The sequence below is a fragment of the Poecilia reticulata genome, chromosome 13 (assembly GCF_904066995.2).
Source record: "Poecilia reticulata chromosome 13, P_reticulata-male-v2, whole genome shotgun sequence".
In the NCBI taxonomy this organism is placed as follows: Eukaryota; Metazoa; Chordata; class Actinopteri; order Cyprinodontiformes; family Poeciliidae; genus Poecilia; species Poecilia reticulata.
In genome coordinates this window covers 27,368,024-27,382,688 of record NC_088842.1, presented here as the reverse complement: position 1 = coordinate 27,382,688, position 14,665 = coordinate 27,368,024, and the positions used below count along the sequence as shown (strand labels likewise).

The window sequence follows — 14,665 nt, the reverse complement described above, 5'->3', positions numbered from 1 at the left end:
CAAAGCACTGATCTGCAGAAAGGCTAAGCCGACCCGCTACTTAGAGAACCGTAGGCTCCATTCACTCGGTCATTGTGTCAAGGTTACTTGACGTCGTCTTTGAAGGAAATGACTTTTGACTGAACCATGCATATATCTGCTAACTTCTTTCCACTCGTATAGAGCGGGAAAGAGTCTGGTGCGAATGTAAATCATACATCCTGATTAGTCTAATGGCTTAACTCGACAAGCAGGCCAACGTAGTGTGAACCACTAACAAGGCATAAACTTACAAACGCAGCCAGTGTTATTTTATAACAACTAAACTTTCATTGCAAGAAGGAAAAAAAAAAATTAAGGCTGTTTTGTTATACAAAATACAAAAATCAGAGATCTGACATTGACCACAAAATGATTGATTATTGGTGTATCTATATTTTGATAAACTTGAATGGTAATTCTAGTTAACACTTTCTGTCTGATCGTATATATAGTCTATTTCAGTTATTTCAGTATCTATCCTCACACAGGTTTCTTAAGACTTTGTTCTTCCGTGTAATGACTTGCAACTCTTGCTTCTCCACACTCCCTCCCACAGTTTACAGCCTTGACTAGCACCTGAAGTTCAGGAAACATTAAGGTCATTAAAGACAAACGTGTTGAAATAAAAAGGTAAGAAACCATCTTAAAAAAACAAGCTTTCACTGCTTGCAGTGAAAGCTTTGCCTTTGTTGCCGTCTTGGAAAATAAATTCTTGTACCGAGAGAGCTGCAGCTTGACTTCTTGGAGAGAATCCAGTTCACATGAGAAATTTACACATTTATGCACTCTTTCTATCAGTAACGACAGGACAAAAGACAACTCAACTGAAAAAGAGGATTGTGAAACGTCTGTTGCAGAAGCATCAGTGAAGAAAAGAAAGAAAAGACCAAATGCTTGTGCTCATACTTTTTAGCTTGTATCAGTTCTGTCTTGCTTTATTTCTTTTTGTTAAAAAAAAATCAGAAATCTTAATTTCTGATTAAGATTTATGGCAGATCTATGGCAGTTCAGCTAAATTTGTCATGGTACAAAAAATTTCACACAGGAGAATAAGACATCTATCCCTCTTTATTTATGAAATGTTTTTGAAAGCAAACAAATACCACTCCTAAAAGATGTCCCTGTTGATTCCGAGTATTTTGCAAGCCAAGTATCAACTCGTATAATATACTGAATCAATTAAGAGTTGACCAGAACTGGCTGATTTTCAAGTTGGGCCCTGATTGGTGACTTGCCAGTCAAGTGAAAAACCCACACTTAATTTGGCCAGTGAATGCACACAAGAGCACTTAAAGAATGAGTTGGTTGAAAAGTCATAATGTACTCACAACAGCAATTTAGACAGCTCAAAACAACAGTGCTTTCAGTAGGCACAAAGTGTTTGAAGTTAAGGGAGGTACAAAAAAATCTAATCAGTCCAAACAAAAACTTTGACAGCACTGTGCAGTGTAGAAAATATAACTATTCATGACATTAAAAAAAAAACACTTAAAAATTTACATATTTACTTACAAAAGTTGTATAACTGTTGGTTGGACAATGAGTAGAATTGAAGCAGAGCCTGATTGAAAATAATCTCCATAAGCTCCCAAAATACAGTCAGATACCAAAAAACCCTCTAATTTGGGGTTTAACTAGCTCTAAACCCCATCTGTTCCTCTATAACAAACACAAATATTTTCAGACTGCAAAAAGGTGAAAGTGACATTAAAGTTGCAGTGTGCAACTTTTATAAACAATATGTTGTTTTTTGTTTTATTTTACATAGTTAAAGCTGTCACTATGTCATAATAACATGAAACAGAAAGTCTGAAAAAAATGTAGCTCCTCTGGTTTTTCCCTGTAGTCCTACTGCCATCTACAGAAATGCACCACTCAGTCAGAAACAACCAATCAGAGCCGCTCTTTTTTTTCATAAGACCCAGGTCAAAGAAAAGATTACGAAAAGAGTGCAACTTTAAAACTAAGTGATTTTTGCGTACCGTTACAACACTAATGAACAGTAAAGCTTAAAAACAGCAAGAGCATCCTGTGGTGGTCTAGATGTTCCTGGTTCTTTTGTGTCCTTCTGGATGAGTTGATGATCAATCAATCAATAAAATTGTATTTGTATAGCACATTTCAGCAGCAAGGCATTTCAAAGTGCTTTACATAATTAAAATGAAAACAGCATGTGACAGTGAATAAACAGAAAGACAAAGAGATTTTTTTTCTTTTAAGAAAAAAAAAAAAGGTTAAAGATGAAAACATTAAAACCCGCACCCCTTGTAGAACTTCAGTTAAACGTCTCACACCTCAGAGCACATGATGCACTCTTGGGAGTAATTTTGGTTAAATGGACACTCATGAGAAGGTTAATAACGTTTCCATGTTTTTTCCATTTGTGGGTAATGGTTCTGACTGGGGTTTGCTGAAGTCCAAATGGCTTTCTAACACTTTTCCAAATTGTGATGACAGTTACAAAGTTTCACATTTGTTCTTGCATTTCTTTAAATGGGACATGATATGTTGCTTTTTGAGCCATTTTAGCCTACTTAAAGTTGTCAGATTGTGACTTCTTGCTTGTAAAGGTCAAGCAGAAATCAGGCCTGACTTTGGTTTGTGAAACTGTCAGTTTGATTTCTGATATAGGATGGTGAATTAATTTGACTGGTTGGTTTTAGAAACATAGTTGGAAACATAGTTGTGAAAACTATTTATTACCATGCCACATCCTCTCTCTAACAGCCATGTTTACTTGTTTTAACAAAGTTTTGTACTGTTTCAATCCCTCTGTAAGTTGGTATTCACCAGCAGCATAACTAATTCTAGCATTTCTCTCGCCTGGAACCAATGCCTGCAAAGCGAGACGTTTATAACACTGAATGTCGATGCATTTGACTCAGAGGCAACGCAAGTTAACAAATTGGATGGCAGGCATCTATCTAAACAGAATTTTCCCAGGACTGCGTTGAATGTTTTATGAGGAAAAGCTAAAGTGGAACGCAGACTAGAACGGAAAAAAAAAAGAAGGTGTTGTTTGGATGAAAATGCAGCAGCAAAGGCAGAGTAAAACAGACAGCAAAAAGGGATAGAAGGGCGACAGTCTGCATCAGTCAGCCTCTGTCATCCTAATAAGAACATCATGGTCAGAGTGCTATGGCTCATAGAAAGGATGTTTGATTAAAAACACACCGTTTCACGCTGAGTTCACAGTTTGCCTCTGAGGTTCATTTCCCTCTAAAGTGAGTTACAGAATGCTTGACACAAACGACACGTCCAAACATCCTCTGACAAGTAAAGAAGACAAATGAACTGGTTATGACATTGCAGTGGTCCTTTGGGTTTTTACAAATGACTCCTCATATGCCTCCTAGTCGTAGCATATGTCTGCACCCTGTCTAATGAGGGCTTCTGATATGAGGACGGTTCAATAACTAATGAAAGGAGAACCTTGTTCTCTTATTATAGCCCACACGGCTGACACTAAGCATTGTATAATGTATTGGAAACTGATGCACAGTGACACACACTTATTAAAAAGTGAGTTCAAAAAGGCATTTGATAGACTCAACTGTGCCTGTTCCTCCCAAATGTGTACTGGGATTATTTTCTGGGTGCAAAAAAGCAAGAGAGAGACATCTAATTAATGCGGCCGACAACAACAGCGCCCACCAATGTAGCCGTACATTGGATATTGGAAGAGGTAGAAAACAATTCGTGAAATATCCTTCCTTGACAAGTTCAATTCTGCCAATTTGGTATAAGAAGTGATTTTTCACGGTAGATTAAAATCAACACCTGCCATGTCAGGGGTTTAAGAGGTAACAATCAAAATAACCGGAAAATTCCCCCTTAATATCCTATTTTGCGAATTGCGTGTGTCGGATAGACAGCTGGCCGGATTTCGTGAGCATGTTGCTGTGTGTTGCAACGTGCCATCTCTGTGATCATATCATGCCTCTGACCTTCAACATATCATTCTGCATCAGACAGTCTGAGTGGTATGTCAGCTCCCATTTGGCCTCATTTATCAGCCTGTTTAAATATTGCTCATGTTCATTTTACATCATGAACCACAGTAAAACCACTGCACTCATTTATACATCTGATGTAACCAGGGCAGGTTTTTAAATATCCCTCATGAGCTGAATGTGATGGGTAACATTAGGATGCTGCTCTTAATCTCCCCCAGCAAGAACATAAATGAGGAGTCAAAAATGCAGCAATCCAAAGACTGTTTCCTTTCCTTAATATTGCACCGAGGCCGAGTTCATACAGCAGGTGTTAGTTAATGCTCAACTCTGATCTTTTGCTGAAATTCGATTTTGTTTTTGACATGGTTGCTCATAATTATGAATTCAATCAGACCTCTGTGCACATTGAAAGAGAGATTGTATTGGATGCTGCAGGTTTCAGGTGTCTCCTGCGACCTCTTTGTGCACAACGCTCAGAGAGCTGTCAGTGTACGTGAGAGATGCACAGAAAGCAGCTGAAAGATAGTCATTAAAGTTTAAGACAATAAAAGCAAGGCGCTGTCATTGCAAGGATTTACTGAAAAATGTTTTTGAGCTGAATGATGGAACAGTTGCATCAAAACATGCTAGAGGCCTACAACCATATCAAACTGCTCTGAATTAAATTAACATCAGCAGGACCAACATGCCAGTTAGTGTGTGTGATGAATCAGATGTATTTTTAGAAAAGCGAGTTTCCCCTGCAGAAACCCCAGTTTGGACAAAGTATCTATCAGTGTCTAGAGAAACTGAAACTGTTGCATCTGGAATGTAATTAGTGAGTGAGCTAAGTAGGACACGCTCACGAAGGTTTTTTTTTTTTCCCCTGTGTTCCGTCTTGGCATTTTAGGCACATTCATAATGATAATCAGCAATGTAACAAAGATGGAAAATTTCCTATGTTAATGGCGCTGTATTCTTTAAAATTCAGAAGCGTCAGTCACACCACAGAAGTATCAGTCTAAGAAACCGCATTTAGTAAATTTGGAAGTCGCCAATAATCTTAATTGGGACAGCCATAACATTTTGAGTGTTTTTACTGTTTTAATGTTAAAATGTTCATTTTTGGAGGATTCCCTTATGGTGCAAAAAAAGCTGATCTCAGAGGAAATGTGGGTACCAGACTGTTTAAAAAAGAAGGTCCAAACAAGACATTGTAGGCACAACATAACTCTACTAATTAGTGAGACTACTGTAATACTTCAACACAAAATATTCTGCAAGTCAGCTTGAAAACTGGCCATGCCCCTAATTTTATGAAATACCTTAAGAGCTACATCATAATCATTCTACACATGAGGTTGAATGTGGTTATAAACAGCTAAAAAGCACCCAGAGAAGCCTAGTCTCCCTTTAAATTTCAGTTGGGTTTTATTTGAAAGAAAAAAAAAAAGAACAAATGCAAAACAAAATAGTTTTTTGGTCAGGCAGCAAAGTGCCTCTACACTGTGAAAAGAGGCTGGAAATTTGGGATGTAATGGCCCTCAAACAGCCTTTGTCAGGCTGGATCGCTGCTATTTGTAAGTAATATTGTTATTGTTACCCCACTCATCTCTTTAAAAATGCAGGACAGTAACATTTTGCCAAAGCTCTATCTACAAGGTTTTAGTTGAGGAAATTATTAATATAAAAGTTGTGCTCGTATTTCAGTTCAAACAAAAATGAATGCGTGTCAACACCAAAACAATTGTTTTATGTCTGGTCTCATGAGAGATCCGATAAGGACATATTCAAGCCTGATGTGCAGTTATAATAAAGGGAATTGCTCACAGCATGTGAAAGAAAACATTATATTTATGATTTACATTTATTTACAACAAATGACTGAAGTGTTTCCTAATTCAAGCATCTAACCCAGTTATATAGCAAATATTAAAGACTTAGATTTAGTTTACTGCTGTAATTCGAGTCATGTGGATAGAAGAAAAAAAACATTATACCCCTTGCTATACAAAAAAAGAAACAAAGAAAAATATATGGATCCATATGTACACAAATATTGTCTGAGTCATCCAGTTCATGTTTTATATAATGCTACTGTATTATAACATAAAGAGTAAACAAGAGCACATTTAACCCGAACAGAAGAAACTTTTCAAAAAGAAAACGTATTTACTCCCACTCCCCATTCATATATAAATGTGTTGTTGCCGGTGTAATTTGGGATTTAGTCAGCTGTGTTATGTACATGTAACACTGATGTCACTCATAATATCATCTCCATATCAAAACTGTAACTTCATATTATCCATAATTTTAATTAATAGTAGATATTTATACTTTTCAATTACAAATAAAATTATATTTAGTAATTCTATTAAGGGATTGGTGCCGATCTTAATGAGAATGATTTGGTAATAAAGATGAGCTAGTTACTGGTGCTGTGGAGTGAAATACCTGGCGTAGTTAAAGAGGCGGCTGTCCCACAGAGTGTGTTCCCCTCTCGGCGGTGAGTGGAAGAAGCAGGAGTCGGACCCGTCGAAGGCATTAAGGCCATCCTCCGTGTTCTTGGATGCATGACTGTGGACAACATCCAGCAGCACCACAATGCCCATTGAATGAGCAACATCAATCAGCTCCTTCAGCTCATCTGGGGTACCATAGCGACTACGTGGACAAAAGACGGACATGTATTGAATAAATTAAAATATTTAAATGAGGATTTTTTTTTTTTTTTAAATAGAGCTGACCTAAACTCCATCAAATCAACAGTCAGTGTCTAAAGGAGGAACATAAGATACATCACAACCATCACTTCCTGTATGACAGATCAGTGGATTAAAATGGATGTTTACAGCACTTCATGCTTATTTGAGTTGGGGTGATTTTAGTAAAAATAGACAAAAAAAGATAAATAAATATCACTCTACATTTCCAAAGCTTTAGATACATACTTCAAAAAGACTTGGAATCAAAGATAGTACTAACACAGCGGATGGAGTACTAATGTGGTACTGAACGTTGTATGAACGTTGCTGAAAATTTTGAGTGCTATGAATGGAAGTGTAGCTACACTAGTAAATAAAAAAAAAACTAAACAGTCATCTGCAAACATTTAGGTCTACTTATACATTTTAATCTACAAATCTGCAAAATGTTTTCAAATACATTTATATAATTTTCTGTGATGATTTCTGCTTAAACTAGAAACACGTTACACACACTCTTTGCATGAACCTGAAAGATAGATCTATAGCATTCTCTCTGTCCTCCCAGACGTAACAAGAGTGAGCAGGCAAATTCACCTCTTATCTCAGCATGCAAATTCTAAGGTTTTAAATTTGACAATCAAAGGGTGAAAGTGCAACATATACTGTACACTATTCTGAATGATACAGTATAAACAGAAGGAATGTGCATCTCTGAAAGACGATAAAGACTCTGGTCTATGTTTATCTATGAATCCCCCCACTCTATGGATTAACAGCAAACGTGTTTACAGAGAGATTATTGATGGTGCCAGACTGCCTAACCTTGATTTGAGGTGACTGTGCTGAAGCGGCTCACTCAGTTTACAACAGAGTGCAGTTATAGATACTACATGGAGTGGATAAAACTGTATAAATAGGGAAACTCTGCGACAAATACGCCTTTGAGTTCTAATCCCTCATAGTTCACTCCTGGCTGATTTGTTAACACCTGTGGTTACTGAAGCAGGTCATGAATCTCTATACTGGAAGCTGAGCAAATGTGGCTCAGAGGATTCATCTCACTGCATTTATTTATTTTATTTACTTTATTTCAGTTTTTGGTCAGCATATGACAGGGGAGTGTGGTTCAGCATGGTAATTTCTGAATTAATGCACAGATACTGTCTGCAGAAGGATATGAAATGTGCATATGGATGAGCTTCTGCTCTATACATGATCATATAATCCTATTTCCAAACAAGAACCCAGTACATATTGCATCTACTGCTGTTTAAACAGCGCAGACAATATAAAACATAACTTGAAACAATTCCGTTTAAAAACATTTATTAAAATGAAGCTGTACCTGGAAGCAGCGAAGAAACTTGTAATCTGATATCCAAAACTTGCATAGTAGGCATGTTCCATGATCGCCATCAACTGAATGCAATTGTAACCTGAAAAAGCATTAATAACTTTTTTGGAATTTGCATTGCCTTGCACAAGTATTCATTCCACTTGAACGTTTTTCACATTTTCTGAACTTACAAAGACAAAATGAAGATAATTTTCCAAGACATTATGTCACCAATTAACAGTATCATTCATAGCTGTAAATTGAAGTTAATGATCTACATGACACACTGTTTACATGCAATACAACATGTGCAGTTGAAAACTAACACGGAACAACATAATGAACCAACATAGTGTTGGCCGCATCATGCTGTAGAAAGGTTTTTCTTCATAATTGACAGGGATGTTGACATAAATTTATAAGATTAAATGCAGCCTATTACAAGAGGATTCTGCGAAAAAATCTGACAGAATCTGAGTCTGTGAGGCTTCATATGTTTTTAGATTGGGGCGCTTTATTTTTTATTTTATATGATCTAAAACAGTTTTTTTTATTTTTTTTATTTAACAAAGTCAGAGGTTTGACATGTATTCAGCCCGTCTAAGTAAAACCATGTAGCAACCAATAATTTGATCAAGGTCAAAAACATAACTACCGCAATAATTTTGTCCATTTTAAATGTAATGGAGTCAATAATGTAATAACTTATCACCGTAACTTGTTTTGGCTCTCTGACAGTAACTTAATAACGGTTCAATAAATGAAAATCTAATTACTGCAGCTAATAATGGTCTCACATAAGCAGGACTGTAAATAGTTCCAGATCAGTCTAAGTGGACGGACGTTGTGAGGATGAGTATTTCTAAGTCTGGCCACCAATTCTCAATAAGTTACAGGTCTGGACTTTGACTAGGCCATTTTAAAAGTCCTCGAACTGCATGTTTAGAGTAGTTGTACTGGTTTAAAGAATCCATCAGAGGTGTGATTTTCTTTGCCTTCAGATGTTGGAGAAAATAATCTTTGCTTGACAAAAATCTTAGCAAAGCCGCCACATTCAGAGGATGTAGCAGATTTTTTCGCCTCTGCTGTTCCACTCTGAGTCCTTCTCAGAGTGCGCATGCTAATATTGATTTCATTAACAATGTGCAGCCGCCTCAGTATCTCTCCATGTGTTAGACTAAGCTTGATATAAAACTTGACTATTTCATGTAAATTAGCCGTTGTACTACCATCATTATGTATGCACTAAAAGCACACTACCGCCACCATCTGGATGACATTGTTATGTTTATGCAGTAGAATTATCATGTTTATACATTATATTATGCTTACTCAATATATTATCAAGTTTGTACAGCATAATTATGTTACAACGGGACAGTGTTCAACAAATTTTCTTCTTACGTCACACCAATACACTTCAGTGGTTGACTAAGCAAAATGTAATAATTGCCCCCCCTACATGTGACAAGCAAATGGCAAGGAGTTCCTGATGCAAACAGAGTTTTCCATCTGAAACAGCCAGTTCTAGCTTCATTAGATGTTCCCACATGGGTTTGTTAAGCACCTTTTTTCCTCATAAAAATGTTGGATTAGTAAACCAATACCGTTTATTTCTGGTCTTGAAACAGGCGAGCTTCTTTCATCAGTAACAGCGAAAAATCTCTGCATCTCCGTTTTTAAAGGACGGTATGATGGTGCTTTCTGCTTTACACAGCTTCCCCTCCAGCAGTTCAGAGAAAGTTTAAAATCAGGTCAAACTCAGTTCATGCTGCAGAGGCTGTGTGAGTTCATGATTTGGTGATTATATTTCAGCGTTTTTTTCCTTTTCTTTTTTGAAGCAGCCATGTTTCAAAGTTATACTATATTATTAAAATGCATACATAAGTTCCAACTTTAAATGTAAAGTATTGACATCAATTAGCACTTTAAATTGTTATTTCATCAAAGCTCTGCCTGAATTCATGAGAAAATCAAAGATAGTACTAACACAGCGGATGGAGTACTAATGTGGTACTGGAGAAAAAGAAATCACAGGGGATTGAATAATTTTGCAAAGTACTGTATGCAACATTGGATCCAGATGGGATTGTGGGTAAAACTACTAAATCGTGTGTGGCGATAAAATAAGAGTTTAATACGTTTTGACAGAAAGGAAGTGTTGCTTAATATCGTGGTGCTTTTTTTTTGTTACTAAGAGCATTACATCATGTCTGTTTGGACGATTCAAGATGGTGGGGGGTCTCAGTCCCGTCAGCGTCTCCTTTCATATGATTCATTTAACAGGCGCCCGCTGTTTGAATCGTTCCCAAAACAAGCATGCAATAAATTGGCCATGCGGCAGAAGGAAAGCACTGCAAAGCTAGTATGAAAATGTCTTGAGTACTGTATGACAGTTTCCGTTTTTGTTTTTTTTTTTTTGTCGGATACACTTAGCTGCATTAATTTAGCACAGGAGGCATCTGAAACCTATAGTTTCTTTTCCTTCTTCAAACCCTGATTCTATGTGACCTGTGCCAGTCGAAGTGTACTAATGAGCTCCAGGCATTTCCTCTTTGACAACAGCTCTAGCACCTTTGTACAAGCTCAGGCAAAAGGGAAACACCGACTATTAGAGTTAGGAGGTCATGTACGACATTTCAAAAAAGACCTAGAAAAACTGTCTATGAATAAGAGAACAACAGGCTTCTAAAGTGCCGCTGAGCACTCCAGTGGGAGGCCCCAAGGTTTTTCATTGTTGTCTGGAGCACAATTATTTATATATATATCTTTTCAGGCAAAGGGAGAAAGAGAGAAAACTTTACCTCTGAAGGAGTGTGACAAAGCACTGGGGTGAGAGGAAGTTTCTCTTTTTTATATTTATATATGTACACTCTCCTCAGTCAAGAAAATGAAATGGCAGGCAGAGTCAGCCATCACTGGAGACGATGAAATTTAGCCTCCTAGTGAATCCTATTGTGCAAAATCCCTGAGCCGTTGCAGGTGGATTCTTTGACAGCATTTAATCTGGCAGTTTCTTTACCCGCTAAACAAGATGACACAAGCAGGAAAACAGCATTTATCACAAGTCTCCTGGTGTGCTGCACCAGTCATATTGGCGCCTTTTAATAAAGCGACGGCAAGAAGGTGTGTGCTTACATACAAAGTAATGCAATGCCTCATATGTAGAGCTGCAAAATGATACCAGTGGTGAATTTAACTATTGATATTTAAAGTTTGGTTTAGGTAAATGTACTAATTGGTTGTTTAATAAGGTTCAAGACCCAACATATTAAAAATTTACAGTTTAACTACTGTTTGGAAAAAAAGCTTTATATTTGATAAATGTCATAATAATGAGCAATAGATTTTTAGTTTTACTTTCCACAAAGGTTTTCCATGTATTTTCTGAAACGGTATGGATTTGAGATGAACATTTCAGATATTTTTCCACAAGCTTCTCACAATAGTTTATGGACAATTGGGTCCATTATGACAGACATAATTTTTTGAATGATAGTCTGAGTTATTGCTTCAATATTTCCACAAAACACCATCTGGTCACCATGCCATCTATGCTGAGAAGTAAACCAGTCACTGATGCAGCTAAATATCCACATGACATGATGCTGCCACCACCACACTTCACAGCTGGGAAGCAGCTGTCAAGACTTGCAGGTTTCCACCTTCTTCTTTCAATTGTAGCAAGAGTCATTTTAGTTAAGCTCTTCGACTGTGGTTTTATAAGAAACAAAAATTAAGGTGCTTTATCACATAGTCCATTTTGAAGCTATTATCTGATTCATATTGTTGATGCTGGTGAAGCAATGGCTTCTTCCTTGCTGAATGACCTTTTAGTTCATGCCTACAATACATGTTTCACTGCAAATAATGAAGCTCCTTTACCAGCTTCAGCTAGCATCTTTACAGGCATATCCTTTAAATCATCAGTTTTGCTGTGACTTGAGATTGGAAGGCCTCTTTACAAAACACTGCCCAATGGCCAGAGATCCCTCTAAGTCGTGTCAGTGCACAGGACGCTTAGGTGACTTTTTGCACAGGGAATGTGACAGGTCTGCCACAGAGAAATACTGCTCCTGGAGGAACAGTGGCACTCACTGCAGTAAAGCTTGTGCACTGTGTGATTGGCCAGTGCTGATAGAAATACCTTCAGCTATTTATATAAAAAAGGACAAACAAGAAAAAGTGGGAATTTCTTTGTTTTCTTGGCAGATCGTTGGGTCCAAATTGTGTATGTGAAGGGAGGTGTACAACCACGCTTTTATATTCACCTCATCTCTGGCGAGTGTGTGATGCTTATTAGCTCAATTTAAGATCAGTCTGAGCTACATGAAGACAACAAAATAAATAAGAGACCTAAGAAGGAAAATAATCCCACTGTCTTACCTAAATCTTTTATTCGAGGAAGCACGTTGTGTGTGAAGTTGTTGTACGAGGCGATCTTCGGCTCTGGGGACCCGATGCCAACATGGGCTTCGTAAATTCTCAGGCTCTTGGGTTTCTTTGGCCGAGGATGGATGTGCTGCAAATGCCAAAAACGGTATGATAAACGATGAAGATAACAGAGCACAGTTTCAGAGAAAAATAAAGTACAATAAATGAAAATGATATGTTCATCTTTGCTTAAACATTTTGCAAGGAATTAATCACTTTACAAATGCCTTCCAAAAATATTCACAACCTTTGAATAATTTCAAACTTGTCATGTTAGAGCCACAAACCTCCATGAAGGTATTGACTTTTTATGTCAAAGACCAATACAAAATAGTGCTCAATTGTAAAGTGAAGGTAAAAATTATATCTCAACGTTCACAAATAAAAATACATTTTAAAAAAGTATGTTGTGTATTTAGTACACTTTACTCTCATACCCCAAATTAAATTGCACAACACCAACTGCTTTCAGAAGTCACCTTATTAGGCATTCGATTAGTAAATTGGTAAATTAAGTTTATCTGTGTAAGGGTGAACCGCATCTGTTCTTTAAGGCTTTAGATGCTTAGCAAAGATTATGTCGACCAAGAAACGAAGCACACAGGATGGGGTTATAGTTACGGGGAGGATTAGACCATGATCTGATTGAATAGACACACATTCCTGTGCAATTGTGGAAGAGCTGCAGAGATGAACAGCTCAGGTGGAGAAATCTGTTGACAGGCTAACTCTTAGTTGTGCACACAACAAGTCAGGGCTTAATGAAAGAAAGCAATTATTGAAATAAAGTCCCATTTGACATTTACCACAATATATAGGGGACACAGCAAATGTGAAAAAAGTGTTTTGATCAGACAAGAGGAAAATGTCAAAAATTTTTCGCTGTGGTAAACACTAACAATGTACTTTACCCTAAAAAATAATTGAAGGAACGGTTAAGATCACAGCATGTTTGTGTCAGTAAGCTAAGTCCTAGATCAGTTTTAGAATGTGTACCAGAACTTGAAAAATCGTGTTCAGATACTCTTTATTCAAGGTGTTCAGTCTAAGTTTCTATTTGTGTAAAACCAGTGCTAAGCACACTTTTGCTAATCCACTAATATGCTTCCACTAAATACTACTGTAATTCAACGATGTAGCATTAGTGGAGCTAGTATTTATGATTAATGCTTTAACGTTAGCACAACTAACTTCTTAGATAGAGGAGACTACCAAAATAATAATAAACCATACAAAGCTTGTTGAGACATACAGTATTTTCTGGACCATAGAGCGCACCGTACTATAAGCCACACCTACAAATTTTTTGAGAAAACCTGGAAACGTACATATATAAGCCGCACCAGGCTATAAGCCGCTGGTATCTCCGCCGCTCTCGGTTTTCCATGAGAACGCAGCAGAGGGCTACGTCCTAATAAATCTGCTGGATTTATTAAGGACGCAGACCTCAGTCTCCAACGCCGAACCATGGATTCGTTCACGCCAAGCTTACTTGCAGCAGCTCTATGTACTGCCAGATCGATAGCCTTAGACTTAAAAAGCTGCAACATATGAGTTTGAAAACATTTCTCCATCGTACCTGCTGCTAGTTGTTCTAAATAAAAATTAGCACTTTCTTCTTTGATTTCCAATTTTGACTTCCAATGATTCACTTCCTGCTAGAGAGCCCCCTAGTGGTTGAAGAAAAATCCACAGAAAACCCACGCCGGGTCATAAGCCGCATGGTACAAAGCCTGGGAAAAAAGTAGCGGTTTACAGTCTGAAAAATACGGTATGATTAGACAAATTGTCAGGAAACTTCTTCTGGTTTTCAGTTTATCCTCTACTTTGCATTGGTCTCAGCATATTAAACCCTACATTTTGAAAACTAACAATATGTTTGAATACTTTTGCAAGGTGCTGTCCCAATAGTTCCCTTAGTCTGTAATAACAAAAAAAAAGGAGAAGGGCTTGTTTTATATATAGAAAAAATTTCCTGAGAGCTACCCACAGGGCCTTGAACTCTCTAGCTGAAGTACATGATTGAGGCACTTGTAAATAAAACAAATATAGCGCCAGTGAGAGGCCCCAACTAATTAAAATAGTGCCAAATAACCAACGATAAGGAAAGCAAGGTGGACGCTAATAGCCTCTTAGTGCTTTTCCCTTGTTCACTCTTGAGCTAAGAACATCAAGTAGTACTGAGAAACATTGAGACCCTCTGAAAAATCTGTTTTATAAACTATTTA

At 37.3% G+C, this 14,665-nt stretch overlaps 1 protein-coding gene across 1 annotated transcript in view; it reads right to left on the bottom strand.

Annotated features, from left to right (window-relative positions):
• The window catches only part of gbe1b (glucan (1,4-alpha-), branching enzyme 1b), a 108,627-nt gene that overhangs the window by 71,565 nt on the left and 22,397 nt on the right, over positions 1-14,665 (bottom strand). The window contains exons 5-7 of the mRNA XM_008426352.3: positions 12,390-12,525; positions 8,013-8,103; positions 6,414-6,623 (exon numbers count right to left, since the gene is read on the bottom strand). Coding sequence (XP_008424574.1) covers positions 6,414-6,623; positions 8,013-8,103; positions 12,390-12,525 — 437 coding nt within the window. The remainder of the gene's footprint in view (positions 1-6,413; positions 6,624-8,012; positions 8,104-12,389; positions 12,526-14,665) is intronic.